This window comes from Falco punctatus, assembly GCF_963210335.1.
Source record: "Falco punctatus genome assembly, chromosome: 7".
NCBI classification, from domain to species: Eukaryota; Metazoa; Chordata; class Aves; order Falconiformes; family Falconidae; genus Falco; species Falco punctatus.
The window spans coordinates 32,692,504-32,709,433 of NC_137587.1; the positions used below are offsets into that span (position 1 = coordinate 32,692,504).

General features: G+C 42.9%; 1 protein-coding gene and 1 long non-coding RNA gene across 2 annotated transcripts; both read left to right on the forward strand.

The window, feature by feature from the left end:
- Positions 1-96: 96 nt before the first annotated feature.
- GLRX5 (glutaredoxin 5) lies at positions 97-8,287 on the forward strand. Its single transcript, XM_080396276.1, has 2 exons — positions 97-480; positions 6,151-8,287. Exons 1-2 carry the CDS (start codon positions 171-173, stop codon positions 6,327-6,329), a joined length of 489 nt encoding a protein of 162 aa, XP_080252402.1. The 5' UTR covers positions 97-170; the 3' UTR covers positions 6,330-8,287.
- On the forward strand, positions 487-5,718 carry LOC308067433. Its single transcript, XR_013929598.1, has 2 exons — positions 487-2,276; positions 3,269-5,718. It is a non-coding gene; the product is annotated as an uncharacterized lncRNA (long non-coding RNA).
- Positions 8,288-16,930: the final 8,643 nt, after the last annotated feature.

Here is a 16,930-nt window from a genome sequence, read left to right on the forward strand (position 1 = left end):
GAGGCGCTCTGTCTTCGCGCTACTGGTTGTCGCTGCTGATTGGCGTGTGAGTGCGCCTATGCGGAGGAGACACGCCCCCGCGATCTCTCCCACTCTCCGCCAATAGGCGGGCAGCGCTAGCTCGGGGCCGGCGTAGCGCGGCGGGGCCCGGCAGTGGGCGGTGGGGCAGCATGAGCGGCGTTGTGCGGCTGGGCTGGCGGCTGGGTGCCGCTGCCGCGCGGGGCCGGGCCGGGCGGCCGCTGAGCCAGGCGCCCGCGGGGGGCGACGAGGTTGGCGGGGCCCAGGGCGGCGGCAGCGGCTCGGGGTCGCGGGAGGCGGTGGAGCGGCTGGTGCGGGCGCACCCGGTGGTGGTGTTCATGAAGGGCAGCCCGGCGCAGCCGCTCTGCGGCTTCAGCAACGCCGTCGTGCAGATCCTGCGCCTGCACGGCGTGGAGGACTACCGCGCCCACGACGTCCTGCAGGACCCCGAGCTCCGCCAAGGTCAGTGGCGGGCCGGGGCCGGGCGCGGCGGCTGCCGGGGTCACCTTTGGGTGCCGCCCCCCCGCTGCCGGGGCTTGCGCGTAGCCCGAGCCGGGCCCTGGCTGCTCCCTCTGAAACGCCGCCGTTATGGGCCGGAGCCGTAATCCCGACGTACCGGTTTTCCAGTGGGAAAGGCCCTCGGGAGGCTCCGGCGTGTGGGACCCTGCTGGCGGGCCGGGGTTGCCTTGGCGCCGGTGACCGCCCCCCCCGGGGGCTGGGGGGCGCCCGGTGGCAGCCCCTGCCCGCTTTTCCGGGTGTCACCTGCTTTCCTCGCTTGCTTGGGCTTTCGGTTGGGTTGGGCTGGGTTGGGCTGGTGAGCAGGCCCGCATGCCGAGGTTTGGGAGTTTGGAGTGGATCACAGGGATGTGCTGTTGAGGTTGCTCTGCCTGGACATCCCGGTTTGGTTTCCCTAACCCTTACTATGTCCAAGAGCGTCTTAGTTATCAGCCGAATGCCTTTTTAGCTTACAGGGTAACTCTTGGAGATCAGGCTTTTTGTGCTGCACGGGCTTGCCTAGTTAATAAATACAAAGCTGCCTTAAAAGACCCCTGAAATACTTAGTTAGCAGATCATTTCTTCCCCGTGAACAGCATGGTGAAATTCCGTGAATGGTTTGGACTTGTACCACTTGATTCCTTGCTGGCACTGCCCGCTGGGGTTCTTTTGATTACAAAATTATGCTAATCGTTTGCACAAGAAAAATTTAGTAATAGTTTTACCATTGCTGCCTAAGTGGTAGGAGCTGTTCTATAGAAGCTTTTTTGCCAGCTGTAGAAGGCTAGTACTCTGTTCTCGTAATGCTTTTCTGCCTTCTTTGCCTATTCAGTGTGCATAGCTTACTGTTGAGGTTTTATGTGGCTATTTGAGAAAGTTTTAAAACAACAAAAAAATAATAGTGTGTAGCAATTTGTCATGCAGGTGCATGGCATTAACAACCCTTGTCCAGAATACACTAAAATGTGCTTTAAAGCCACATGCTGGCAGGTGCCAGGTGATTTCCTCCTTCTGTGGTTTTGGTATCATTGGACTTGGGTCAGTTTTTCTTCAGCTTTTAGCTGAAAAGCTGATTTTTTAATCCTTGGTTGCTTTTCAGTTCACAGGTGTAATAGCTGATATGATATAAAAGCTTAAATACTGGAATTTGTGTGTGAAGACATTTTTTGTTAAAGAATTTTGGTTTTCAAGTAAATCTACTGTCTTTGGTAGATGAGCACATCATGGTAGTTTTCTAAACTGTATTTACATATCTGAATTTACTAGAACAAACTCAAACTAAACAGGAGGAAATAAAACCTTGAAATCAAGCCATTAGCATTTCACTTTTGGTTGAGAGGGCTTTTGTGAGTCCTTCAGCAGGCAACGTGCATTTAAGTTATAATCTCTGGGGACTTGACTATGTGAGTATATAGTCTCTATTCCTATGTAACAGGAAGATCTCCCTTCTGAGCACATGACATTTTTCCTTCACATGAACTCTGGCTTGTGTTAGGTGATCCGAGAGTTTATTTCCCTCCTGGCTATCTGAGCTTTAAATTGAAATTAGTGGTTTAATCCGGACTGTTTGGCTAAGCCATGCTGAATGCAGTAACAGAGCGTACACTTGCACAATATCCTGCAGGTTCTCAGGTGCCTAAAAAAGTTGTTCTGTTCCCTGCCATGCACCAGCTTTGGCACTTGTCCGACTGCATGGAGAGCCAGCTCAGTTTATTAACTGGATCACTGGGCATACGAGTTGAACTAGCTTGTTGTACTGTGAGGTGAGTGCCAGAGCCAGAACCAGAGATGGAGCTTTGACGAATTGGGGAACAACACAGCTGCTTTCAAGGCCAGCAGGCTGACATACTGCTTCAGCTGTATTACCTACTGCACCCTAAAAAGCCAGTGTGTGCCTGCTTCTGTGGATGGCAGTCTCTGGCAGAGGAGAGGGCAGGGCTGCCAGAAGCTGTAGCTCTGTAAGTTTCCAAGTGTGATGCAGCAGTGACTGCCTGAAGGCCCTCTTCGTCTCCTCTGCGATCTGGCCTCAGGTGCTGAAAAGTTCAATATACCCCATGTGATGCTTTCCTAAGCCTTCTCTGCAGACGTAATCTGCACTGCGTGGGGTTAGTGAGGGGATGCTGAACCTTTAGCTGTGCACATATCAAATACAACAACTAAAGACTGATCTGCAAGGAGATTACTGTCTGTGAGCTGGTCACTAGCTTTGTATTCACCTGAGCATAACTTTAGTATCTTAAAATGTTATCTTAAAAAATTGCATAAGATTAACTTAAAACGTAACTTAAATATCTTTAAAATTTTCCTGAACGTAACTTAACTGTTGGACTCGATGGTCTTAAAGGTCTTTTCAGCCTAAATGATTCAATGATTCTAAATGTTTGCATATTATGTATGATTACACGTTTGCAGTAAGAACAGGCTGTTGGAGAGGTGGTGATTCAGGCATGTTTGAAGTGCTGGTTGGTTTCTTTCCTGTATTTATTGAAACACCTTACCTTCTGGTTGTTACAGTTTGATTGCTGAAACATGTCCTGTGCTGAAATATGGCAAGCTGTAAAACAAAAACAACTCCGCTACCTTGCCTTTTCACCTAAAAGCACATGCAGATCTGTGAAACTAGATAGTTGTTGGTACTTCATGTAATTTATCTGAACTTGAGCTATGTTTCCCTGACACAAATCCATCTGTATTGAAGATGCTTTAAGAGACCTTGGCACTCTTGGACTCCATGGCAATTCAAGTTTTGTCTAAGTTGTCTCTTCCAGAAGTGATCCTGCTCTCCGCTGATGGACAACATGAGGGTGGTTCAGGTCACTGCAGCGGCAGAGAAGCTTGGGATGACATACTGGAAAAGTGGTGGTTTAAACTGGTTTGAATTGTTGTGGTAGTTCACCCTTGGGTATTTTCATTGTTGCTTTACATTACCTAAGCATGGGATGCTGCCAAGTGAATGATCTTGATCCTTCCTTCCACCCTTGGGCTAGCCTCCCCTAAATCATGTTTGCACTTGTACTAATGGTCTTCATGAAAACATGCAGCTTTTTTGGAGAAACTGCGGTAGGAGTAAGAGTGGTTGCTTGAGTCAGTTCTTTGATGTGGCCCATTGTTCATTAGTGTTCATGCTGTCAAGAAAGAGGCTGAGAATTGGTAACTGGAGTTGGGGAAATGGGGTGGGAGTGCGCTGGGTACCCCTTGCACCGATTCTGGTTTCACAGTCACCTTAAAGTGTGCTAGCCCAGCTGTCAAACTGTAAACCTGATCTGTGGAGCGTGGTTTTAGAAAGCAAACAGTGGTTGGAGGCAGAAGCTGCAGCTTCTGAAGCACAGTGGGAAGTGTTAATCTGCAGGGAGGGGAAAGGAGATCCCTTTGGGATGGAGTGCTTGTCTGTACTGTGGAGGGATTCACAACAGTGCATTCCGAGTGCAGCGAGCATAGACGAGGCTAACTTGCTTTAGCACTACTGACATAATGACTGCTCTGCTAAGCTAGGAGTTGGTTAGCCAGTTCAGGTGTTCAGTTTGTAACCTGGTTGTGCCCCAGCATGAAGGCATTTAAAGCAGTTTGTCCAATGCATGAAATACAGCACACGGAGCAGCTAGGCTGGGTTGTATTCATATTTTTATCTGAAGTTGGAGACATCCTTGAAAGTACTGTCAGCATTTCTATGTACGTGCAGTTGGGCCCTTGAAAATATTTCTGTGAAAGAAAAATTAGTGTAAATGCTACCCTGGAATGCTTATTAGCAGTAGGTTTATGATGCAGAGCCCTTGGTTCTCAATTCATGTTTAGCATTACCATATCTTAACAAAACCAAACCCTTTTTCATGTTTGCAGTGTCCCCTTTGAGCAGTAGGGTTATCCTTAAGCATGCCTTAATATCGGGACTCAAGTTTTTCATCACAAGGATTATGGGTTAAAAGATTTTTAGGACAGTTTGAGCTGTTCTGAGTACTTAAAGGCCAAGAAGAGTTTAAGAAAAGTACTGCTAAACACAAGTTGACGTCAAAACTTAAAATTTCTGCAAGCGGTATCTAAACAACTGAGAGAGGTTTTAATGAAATACTAATGAAGTAGTTACAGGTAGTGATACTGGAGATTAGGTTAGATGGTTATGAGTTCCTTTGGCCTTGATTTATATGCTAAAGTTGCTGTTTTGGACTTTGGAAGCATTGGTTGTCCATGCACAAAATCTGAAGTCAGAATAAAATCTCGCTGATCTTGTACTTAATGGTTAGGAACACTTTGTCACAACAATATTTTTTTTTTTTCTGGATTACTATTATTTTAGTGGATTTATTTTTTTTTAACACACTGGTATTTAACTAAGGGGAATTACTAGCTCTGTTTCATTCTTTATGCATTAAAATCTTAATCCCATTGTATATTTATGCACTTGTGCATATTTAGTAAAATACAGTGTCTTAAGTTCCAATAAAGTAAGCATAATTTGCTTACACGGTTATTTTTTTTACATCAAGTATCTTGGGGTTTACCTTTACATTCTTTAGAGATTAAAATGTTTTCTAAGGGGAAAGCAAATTCCCCTGTGTTTTCTGCTACACAGGTCTAGTATTTGTTGTTAGTACTTTGACAGCCTGTGCTAAAGCTAGTACATGCTTGTTTAGAGGGTTGTCTTCCAAGGTGAATGGGCTTTGATGATCTGAAAAGACATTTCTGTTGCCTTTAGGCTTAAATTTGCTATATGGTATTTTGTGCCTTTGGTAGAAAAATTCCAGGCATTGCATGTTGAAAATGTACAAAAATGTTGAAATAAAAACTTGGTATCTAGAAAGTGCTAGAGGGCTTGGTATAAGAGCATGCAGATGTACAATTTAGTTTCCTCTGCCACAGAAATAATGGCTTTGTGTGAAGGGTCATTTTAAAAGTGGCAAATTAGATCTAATGATTCTTCTGTATAATTTTGTGTCTTTAAGTACAAGTTGGGATTCAGTTTATACCAGCTGATGAGTTAATATTTTGGATGGTCTTAGGTTTGTCTTCTATGGAGTACAGTTTTAAACTTTAATTCTATACTTCATAATTGTCACTCGAGCTGTTTTGTTTAATGAGTGCTTTTTAAAGAGACTTCAGCCTTTGTGCCCCTCCCATGGGCTGTAAGGTCTGGCAGTAAAAGATAAAGCAATTTGAAATTCATAAGGCTTCTAGAGAAGCAGACATATCATGCAGTTGAACTTGCAGTAGTAAGTATAATTGTGTGAATTCAGTAAGAACATAAAGTATTTTAAAATCCCTTTGGGAAATATAAAGGATAAGTGAATGTAAACAGTCCTCAATATTTTTCAGAACTTACGATTTCTGTAATTGATTGAAAAATCATACTTGGGAGGGAAAGAGACACTACGTTTTCCCAGCTCTTGTTTGAAGTCAGTATAAGCGCTGATTCCGTATCTTTCAACCCCCATCTTTGAATGGGAGTGAGAACTAAACCTAACTTTAGTGTAGTTTACTCATAGTGCTCCTGTTATCTATATAAATTTTTGCCCTAATGGGAAAGAAATGAAAATATCAGTAGTACTGTCAGGTAGAAGCAATGTATTCTGTTTGAAATACCATTCTATTTGGAGAGGAGGGGAAAACCTTTAATACTTTTTTTTTTTTTTTTCCCTTATGCAGGAATAAAAAACTACTCTAACTGGCCTACCATCCCACAAGTGTACCTCAATGGTGAATTTGTTGGTGGCTGTGATATACTCCTCCAGATGCATCAGAATGGGGATCTCGTAGAAGAGCTGAAGAAGCTAGGAATCCGTTCAGCGCTTCTGGATGCAGAAAAAGACCAAGACAAAAAGTAAAATGGGCAAAAAAAGATACAGTGACAGGAATAAAGCAAATCTTCGATAAGAACTTGTTACCAGTAAAGCCTTATGTACTTCAGCTCAAAGAAGGCATCTTTTTGAACTGACACTAAGATTTATCTGTGAATGTCTGTTAGCTCATGGTAAATGTAGTGATGTTGGTATTTTGATTTATGGATATTGTGAAAATTTGAGTATAAGCACTGCACTGTAAAGCATACATTTGTGGAAATTTGTGTTTTAGAAAAGAAAAAGTTCACTTCTAAAAGCATTCTCTTCTTGATTGAAGTGGAAGTAAACCAAAAGAATGAATAACATTTTTATGGATTTTGAGTGTGTGTTTTGCTGTTCTTTGATACATGAACCTACGCAAATAGCATATGCATTCCCTTGCTTCTCTTGAAAAAGCATTAAGTAACAGTGCATCAGTTTTGCTGAACAACTCCTGATGATAAGACTTCCTGAGAGCCTGTAAAACTTCTGTAATCACATATGGTATAGGAAAAAAGAGTCTTCAAACAATACAGGAGAAAAAAGATTATATGAGAGTGCATGAAATAATAACTTTTATTCCAAAGGGTAAAAATAAACAGACTTGTACAAATATATGTATAATGGTCATTATTACTTTGTAACTTTCTGATGGCTTTTAAAAGATTGCTAAGAATTGTGCCTAAAGATTTTATAAAACCTTTTCTACCTCTTGCAAAGCAGCTTTCCTCCCTGCTTATGTACTTTGTGTATTGCAGTTCCGTGTCAGTGCTAAAATGTGGGAATTGTTTAAGGCTTCAGTGTTCTAGCCTAAAATAGTACATGAGAATACTTCAGTTACTACTGTAATCTTGTATTATTTGCTAGTTACCAAGTTATCTTTTTATATTTGTTGTATTTTCTTCTGACTGCAGTGCTCCAAAGAATATGGTCTTCAAACTTGGGGTTAACAGATGAAATATTTCACATAGATGAGTGCAGCAGAGGGGCTACTGATGAGATAAATATTTCTTTGTGGAAAGTCTTTAATACCTATGTAACCACAGTTCCCTAAGTCAAAACAAATTATATTGACCAGTGTAGCTTCAGTTTTACAGCAATACTGCTAAGGTTAAAAGCTAACCAAACTGTTTCTAAATGCAGTTTACTTTTATTAATACAAACCAGTTTGCATGCAAATTAGGCAAATGATTTGAAATAAACTGTATTTCTTTTTTTTTTTTTGTCCACAATAGTTCCTCTGTATTTTAAATGATTAATGAAACTGATACTACTTTTGATTTGAAACCTAAAATTTTTTCCACTGCATAGAATAGAAAGTGTGGTTTAGAGAAAGGAATAATTATGAATAGTCAGGGGAAAAGGAATTCAGGACTGGAACTTGTAGACAAGAGAGATTTGAAGTTCAGTTCTAAATCTCTCCTGTCCACTTGAGCAAGCTGTCCAGTGGAGAAACCATACTGGTACGTTCTTCAGAGTATTTGCCAAAGTGGTTACAGTAAGCTCACCGTACAGTTTTAATGCAATTGGTATCACCAGTATTAAATATAACGAGTATGATCTCTGTGTACTCACTTGTTCAGGACAGCTTCCCAGTACTGGTGGAGGTGACTGAATGACCACTGAGTATGGGTAGGTTACATTCAGCGGCTGTTACTTGTGGCTGTTGGGCAGGGAGACATGAGTGAAAGATTTTTGTGTTTGTATACCACATCACATAGATGAAATGCAAAGCTTTAGGTAGAGATGAAGGTTGGTTCAGAGCATTTCAGCATTACCTCTCTTTGAGTTAAATAAGATTTCTTATGGCTAATCTTTCACAAGTAGTTTTTTCCATTCCACATGTCAAATATTTAGTAAAATAAATGAATTTCAGACGTCTTCGGTTATTCATGTCAAAAGACCTATTGAAATGGATGTACACAGTAAACAGAATAAATAACAAAAATCCTTTTCTGCTTCAATGGTTAACTCTTTGCCTGACTACTAAAAAAAATATTAAAAATCCCCAAATCTGCTGTTTCATAGAGCTCTATTCTTTATTCTTCTGCAAAAGCTGAGTATTTGTCAGTACTATCTGCTAGTAGCTTAACATAAGGTAACTGAAGCATTGTAAGGTCATTCTCCTCCAAGCAGCAAATTTTTTTTTTCCCAGCATTTGTTCCTGCTTTTACCAAAACTGAAAGTTTTTCTACTTTCTGTACTTCCTTCCCTGTGGACTTTTTAGTTTTCCATTATTTGGTTAAAATTTTGCATAACGTATATAATAGTGTTTCTATCAATCGGAATATGTTGCCATTGTACAAGTAGCAGCAACAGCAATACCGTAAAGTGTCTGTGCCAAAGCCACAAGAGTGGGGACATAAAACGTGACTTCTGCCTGCATCCCTGTGCAATCCATATCTTTCCAGGCCCTGTGTGCAAGCAGTTGTTTTGCATAGTACATCTATATAAATGCTCATGTTAATGAAACTGTAATAAAAAAACCCCACAGGTCTACTTAAATTGTAAGACTTAAGATACTCACAGAGAGTCTTATTTTGGGAGTTGACTGAGAGTATTTTCCCCAAGAAAGTAGTTGTCAGGTTGATAATTTTAGAAGGTGGGCAGTATTCTGCACTGTGCATCAGCTTTTGCTGTCCCTCAAACTGGAGGCAAAAGGAAGCACATGCTTCCAATCCAAAAGGGTTGCTGCAGCAAATGACCTGATTTTTTTGAGAAAAAAATCATGCCCCTCAGAGAGAGTTTTGCACCTGCTTTTCTTGTGCTCTTTGGCAATGAGAGAAGGCAACTGATTATATGGACTCTGGGGTGACAATCAGTGGGTGTGCTGAGTGAGTAGTGGGGGGCTGGTGCTAGCTAGAAAGGTCCATGAGGAGTCCCTGGTTGGGATGATGTGAAGGGTTCTATGCAGTCAAGGGTGACTTGTCCCCGCAGGAGGAGCAGCTTGTCGTGGGATGTGAGGGGAATGATGGGAGGGCAAACACACTGGCACTGCTGCTTGTTCTTCGCCAGTTACTCTGCAATAAAATGATGATCAAATTGGTAATAGTGCTCAGGAACATGCTTGGGAAGGCTGGCTGAAGGTGCTGAGAAGGACAGCCAAGAGGAAAGATGGGAAGCTGCCCTTGACATCTTTGGTGAACAATGGAGCAAAGCTACCTGGTATTGAGTTTCATCTGCTGGGGTAAGACTAAGGCAGGTGTCAGGGCTGCGCATAAGCATTGCCACCTGTAGGGTTTCTACAGATCAAAGTTGGTTGTATGGTGCTGCCAGCTCCAAAACACCACCTGGTCCAGTTCCTGCTGTTCGTGTTGTAGCATGTTGTACCAGGCAGGTGTTCTGGCTGGCTGCTTCTCTGGTGAGACTCTTCTTGTCTCATTTTGGCTGTATTGTACTGCTGAGGGCTTACAACAAGGTGATTGCATGTAAACTATTATGTATGACTGTTATTCTATTATTATAGGGTTGTAGTGTGAATCTTTGCCAAATGGAAACCATTATCATTATTATTTACATTTTATTCTGAGGATGCCCTTGGTGCTGCTGCTGTAGTTAAAAGGCTGAGCTGAGTGGACCAACCTATTCACCAGATCATAAATTAAGCTAATCCTTTGCAACTTGTAACACTTCTCGCCTCTCACCTATAAAGCAAGGTGGTTTGATTTAAGTAAATGAGATTGATTGTATTCCAAAACCAATCCGCTGTTCTAACTCTTCCCCAAAGAGAAGGGTTTCTTTGCTTTTCTTGAATTGGTCCTGGTGGTGAGAAGCAGAAGGAAGCATGTTACAAACACTTGTTAGTGAGCTGCTAGTTCTGATTTCAGAGACTCCAAATCAGTTAAACCAAAAGTTGTTTCCCTGAGCAAAAGATCTTAATGGGTTACATGGTAAGCTTGTTTCTCAGCCCTAATGACCTTTTCCTTGTTTTAATTTTGCTGGCAAGTGTTCAGATATGGTCAATATTTTCCATTGCCTGCCTACGTTAAAGAAGTTTATACAGTTTAAATGCCATGAAATATTTGAAGTGCCTTTATTTGGGTCTGATGATATGGAGGCTTATTTTCATGTTGAGTTCTGTGATTGTCTTTACAAAGTGGGCTAGAGATCTTTGCCAGGATTTTTCCAGGAGCCTGTCAATGCTAACAAAGCGCGCAGAAAACAATCAAGCATGAGAATGTGAAATCAAAGAATCATGCCAGCAAAAATCTCTCCTGAGCTGGCACCAAGAATCCTAGCAAGGCCCTGTCAATGCCTGCACCTAAGAAGGGCAATATTAAAAAGCAGAGCTGGCAGCCTGAGCAATAAATCCCTGTCTAATCTGGTTTGCATGTTCCTTCTGCAGAAACCAGATCTTCTTAGACAGAGTTTTTCAATATCCGTATTACAGGATTGTGTAAGAAAAAATTGCTCATTAGTTTCAAGATATGTTACCTCTTAACCAGCTTCTGTGAGCAAACTAGGAAAGACAATAAGGAGAGTTAAGGAGACTTGGAAGGTTTTGGATTGATAAGTGTGCTGGTGGGTCGAGCTTGCTTTTTGACTGAAAGCGTTGAGATGAAAACACTGCCCTGGAAGAGGCTGTTTGTTATTTGGTTTTGACTTTTTGTGGGGATGCTGCTTGTTCTGTTGAATAGTTCTGTCTTAAAGCGTTGCTGTCCTTACATGGCCTGATCATGGCTATAGAAACTCCTGATAGATTTAACTACTTGAGGCTTATCCTGATGTATCTCTTGGGAAAAACAGGTTTTAGTTACACAGGTAATAGGACTGAAGTAGCTAAGTGGATTCATGGTTTATTTTTAACAAATATTTTTTGTTAGTTTTTTGAAAGGTATATGCCAAAACTCACATTTTATATTCAAATTGTAACTGATTTAAGCTAAAGTAAAACCAAGAACCTCAACAGTTTGTGCTGTTTCACGGGTAGGGGAAAACCAGAGTAGTTTCCAGGTCATGTGTAACTGGGTTTTGTGTGTGTTTTGTTGGTTGGTTGTTTGTTTTTTTTTCTTGAATGGTTCTTGAGAAGCTTCTTTGTGTTCTTGTACTAAAAGTATCAAAAACAGAATTACGATGTTGTATACCCTGATTGATTTACAAGTGAGGGAAGAGATTCTGGTTTACAATTTTATTATGCAGATTCTTGCTCATGCCTGGTTTCCCCGGAAGTAAGGGAGTAGGCCAGGAGCAAAGGTAGTTTTAGTTAGAAAGACCATCGTACTGTATAGAATTCATGGTAGTTGTAGTGCATGGCTGAGAGGAACGTACAGTGCTGTATGTAATTGACAAGCATTCATATCTTCACAGTTTTGAAGGTCACTTATTAATCAGCATAATTGCTTACAGGACAGCAGGCTGCTGGCTTGTGCTTTTTTCTCAAGGAGAAAGAAAATCTTTTAAAGGTGACTTTTATTCTCACCTGATATTAATGTTTTAAGACCTTTTGAATCAAAGTAAATAAACAAACTAGACTTCCTTGAAGATGGAGGGAGTCACTAGAAAGTTTCCTCTAGCTGTTGAAATATATGCTATAATTTCCAAAGTACGATCCGAGGGCCAAGTTCAACACTAATTTTGAAACAGCTTTGCCAATTAAAGAAGTTAATTCTAACAAACAACAGAGGGACAGTGATATTATTTTTTTAAAATTGTTGCAGCTGCCTCACATAAAAAGCCATGAGACTGCTCCTGCACATACACTGTGATGCTGGTGTGTGTGTCTGTGGTTACATGTTGTCTTTTCTAATCTAAAGCTTGCACAGGAGGCATACTTAGCGTCTCTTAAAGATGAGTAAAATTTAGCTTGGCATCTACCAGTGAATTGAGTCAAAAGGGGCTCTGGAAGAGTGTTGAATTAGAGAAAAAACCATGGAACTGCACTTTTTAAGCTTGTTATAGAAGTACATTTTTTAAGGTCTGAAGGATTTTATGCAGAATGCAGCCTCAAAACAGTGAAGTAGGGAATGTGAATCTTTGTTTTGCAGACTAATATAAACCAAAATACAGAGTTATTTGCTACTTGTACTGTAACAGCTATAGAGAGAATAAAGTTTTGGAGCCTTTAGTCTTAAACCTATGATCTAGTGAGTGAAAAACACATGCTACATAGGTACAGGGATGTCTCAACAAGCATTTTAGAGCTTTCAAATACACACTATGATGAGTGTCTTTGAAATACTACTTGTCAAACAAGATTTTCCCATTGAATGGTAATACTATGAAATTTCATGTTTCTGTTCCTATCCTCCATTTCACTTGTCTAAATTCTAAACAGCTCTTCAGCAGATTTAGGGATGGAGGGTTTTTTAAGTTTTGTTTTAGGTTTGGTTTTGGTTTTTTTTTTTGTTTGTTTAAAGAAAATGTAGGCATTCTCTGAGATGCAGTGCTTTTTGATTATTTCAAAGAAATGCACTCCATGAAGACGGGGTACATGTTAAAACCTTCGCAGCTTGGAATAAATCAGGTTTAGGGCTGTATTTAAGAATGCTTTGTACTGCTGTTTTTAAAAATATACAGAATCTAGGATTCTTCAGTATTTCACGTTTACTCATCTGTCTGTGATGCTCAGTGAGAAACGAGCAATAAAATATGAAAGGGAACAGGTGCACAAAGACTGATGCTGCCTGAAAGGAAAGCCAAATAAAAGCAAATAACCTAAACATTTTAGGTGGCTCCAGAAGAGGGTTGTGGAAGGTCTCCTTGGGGAGATGCTCTCGGGGGGAGCTGCTGGTGGAGTGGCCGAGGCCACCCAGGAGATGGTGCTGTTGAACCGGGGAAGCGGCACAGCTCTGACCCAGAAGCATCTTTCAATGCGGTCCTCCCTGTTTTCCATCTGTGTTTCACGTTATTCTTTGGAGTCCTCGTTTTCTTTTGGGAGAAGGTACCAGTGTTGAATCCGGAGCGTATCCCGGTCTGGTATGCAATGCCATTCCCAGACAGACAGCCCTAGGCCCTCGGTGGAGATGACGCTAGTGCTTGAAGGTGATGTTTTTTCCTTGGACTGCGTGGCTGGCGAGATGGTAACGCTGAGGCGGGGAGCAGCTTCACAGCTCATTGCCCTCATCAGAGCAGCCGCCTGAGAAGCACCGTGCCAAAGCCAAGCGCTCGCCGGGTACCCGCTGCATCGCCGCGAAGGGCGGGGAGCAGCGCGCCCGCTCGCCGGGGCTCCTCGGGGACCCGCTGCCTGCCAGCTTCCCTCTGCCGTCCTCTGAGGCGGCCTGTCCCCAGATACACGTGTCTGGGAAAGGTAAGTGCCAGGGCGGCTCTGTCGCTCCCTCGCGAGGACTCGCCGGGCCGAGCGTGGGCTGCAATGCCTTTTTGCCCCTGGAGTACAGCGGGTGCGGGGAGCGCAGGGCAGAGGGTGCCACAAGCCCCCGAGGGCGCGCAGCTCCACAGCACCCTCGCCCCTGCCCTTGGGGCACAAGGCACCCACCTCCCTCCTGCGCTGGTGGGCCACGGTGAGCGTGTGGGTCTGCAGCCTGCTCAGGGCGGGAAAATACGAGGTGGCCAAGAGGAATCTGGGTTTCTCCCAGGCCGGGGTGTCTCAGCAGAGCAAGAGGTCAGATGGATGTGGCTGTCTTTTCTGTTGATCTGTGTTTCATTAGCACCCCCTGGTTGGGTTCAAAGGCTTCACGTCTGGCCAGGAAAGAACAGGTCAGCGGGTGCCCTGGGAGCGGCTGTGGCAGCACGAAGGCATGAGAGTGGGTATTTGCAGAATATTTACTGGAAGAGTTCAGTGAAGGCCTTTTCCCCAGTTGCAGGAGGGCTTACATCTCTGGCGTTTCTGCACGCTTAAACAGACAGTAACTGGGGTTTTATATGTGGTATAAATCAGCAGCTCCAATTCCCCAAGTCTACCTGAGCTGTTTTCTGTCTCAGTGGGTATTACCAAAATTAGGTCTTTCTGCGTTCCGGTGCAGAGGCAGGAGGCAAGCCCGCTGCAGGTGTTTGGGTGGCTTACCAGGCCTCGCGAAGCGCAGCCGCCGTTCTGCTGTGGCGCCATGATGAGTGCCTTGCACCCAGCTCTGTGGCTGAGGTGAGCGTGGCCGGCGGCGGCAAGGTGACGGGCGAGGAAGGAGCCGTCCGCGGGGAGGGTGGCCCAGCCAGGCCGTGTGTGGACCCTCCAGGGAGGCTGGTGCTATGGGAATCTAAGGACTATGTCTGTTGTGCTGCATTTCATTTCCTCTCTTCCTAAATCATTGACAGCAATTCAATGGCCAGAGGTAGGATGATTTTTTTAACTGGTTGTTGGGTTTTTTCAACTGCTTGCAAACAATAAATGATTTAAAGCTCAGCTGACACTTTGTGGGGGCTTTTACTGCATATGAGGAATCATTTGGCAGGGCATGAGGAGGGAGCTGTGGAGAGAAGGGGCTGAGGAACAATGTTTTCCAGTGGTTGTTAGGTGTGTCAGCAGCAGGAAGTCAGAAGAAAATACTGAAAAAGCCTCTTTTTAGGAAGAGCAATTTAGGAAGGAGCATAACAGCAATAAAATAGCCCAAAACAAGCCTGTTCAAATACCTTTGCTTTTCATGTGAACTTGAGGTATAGTTCAGCTTGCTGTGCTGAGGAACTGTCAAGTTTTAGGGCTGGAGCTGGCTGTTGCTCAAGCATCAGGAGTGAGTCCTGTTGAACAGGAGGTGGTTTAGGGCTCAGGCCACAGCTTTAACTTGGCCAGCATGGTCTTGCACATCTCTGCCTCTGAAAGATGAGATCTTCCTACGTATTCAAGGGGAGTCTCAGCAGGCACTAGACAGTAAGTTACATATTTTGTTTTAGGGACCATTTTGCACTGAATTCTTGGATAAAGTGCTAAGGATCAGCAAAATGTCTCAAACCTAGGAGACCTCTCTCTTCTAAGACCCCAAACCATCGAGCTATAGTGTCAGGCTTGCTTTCATCCCAGAAGCTTTGTGGTTCTTTCTGAGCCAGGAACTCTGCAAGTGGAACACTGTGCTCTCTTCTCCCCAGCACCTGGTACCCTGCCTGGTGGCTGAATGCTCCATTTGAGGTGGCCAGTGCTGGCTTGACCTCCGTTGCGTGCAGCCTTTCCATGCCCAGAAGCGAGCACTATAATCACTACTACACTGTTGCAGAAAAGCAGCTTCCAGCACCAGGTTGTTACTGGTGTGGATTACACGCTCCAGGTTTGCCAGCTACTGCCTTGTTTCGGCCTTTGGCAGATCTAAAACAGGAGATAGGTGCCTTTTTTTTTTCTGCCAGCATGGAACAGAGCCATAAGTAGGTATGGGATTTCAGATCAAAGTTCTCCCTTTTTTACGTGGCTAAATCCTGATATCCTGAATATTTTTTTTTTGTTCTTAATCTTGAAGGAAGGAATTGAAGACAAGATTGCATCTGAAGCTGCTAACAGATATATTAATGTAATATGGTCTGGTAGCTTAGTGAGAAGTAAAATACAGCAAAGTGACTGAAATCTGAACTTCAGAACATCTGGGGTTTGGTCACATTGGGAGGGTTAGTCAAGAAAGCTCCTGAGGGAAAAGTACAGGAAGAAAAATCCATAAAGGTGCCATGACTTCCACTTAAGGACAATAACAGAGTCTGGAGGGCATGTATGTTGCTAACAAAAATAATACTAAGCAAGGAAAGAGGAAACCAGTACAGCTGAATGAAGGACTGGAGAGTTTTTGGAGTCAAATGGGAATCCTTCCAAATCTGAAAATGTAACCCTAGCTTTCCAATACATTGGTTTATTAATTAACATAAAGACTAGATGGAAGGGAAATTAAAAAGAAATATGGTGGACTGCAAACAGCTAAAGGTATAAAATAAGAATACTTCAGGTCTGTCTGTCAGAAGAGTAGGAATAATTAATGGGTAGCTCAGAAAATGGATCACTGAAGATTAAAGGCAGAAATTAAAGAAGATAAAGACATTGCTGAGAATTTAAATTATTTCTTTGCATCACTCTTCAGCACAGAGAATATCAGAGCAATACCTACTGGGACTTGCTCTTTTCTGGTAATCAAGATGTGTCCAAAGAAGAGCTGGAACAAATCGATAATTTAAAAAGCAGCAAATCGTCAGCTCCAGATGGTACATTGAAAAGTTCTGAAGGAGCTTAGTATGAAATAGCTCTTCTGCAGCAAAAATATACCTTCCTTAATTAAAAACAGCTATTTCATTGAAGAAGTGGAGGGTAACAATTTATCCAAAGTTAAAAAGGGATTGAAATAATTTGAGGAAGCACACACTCTCTTTATCCAGACATACATTCCTGTTTTATGAACTGGTTGAAAACAGTATGTAAAGTAGGAAGAAAAATAAAAAAGAAGATGTTGTCATGATAGGATGTAAAAAGCAAGGTTTCTGCAAAGAACAATTATGCCTCGTCATTAATCTGTTGGAACTCTGACTGGGCCAGTCTTGTTGCAGACAAAGCAGAAGCAACCGCTGTAGTTTAGATAAAGCTTAAAGGACCTTTGGCCTTTGTAGGATAGTGGGAGTCAGAGAGGTGAGCTTGTTGCATAGCTCTTGGCTGACGTGACCATGCCAGGCTGCATGTCCAAAAAGCCCTGACCATCCTTGGCATTTCCATGCAGCACCAGTCCCATAACTTGTTCCTGCTCTGCGATGGTGTTATC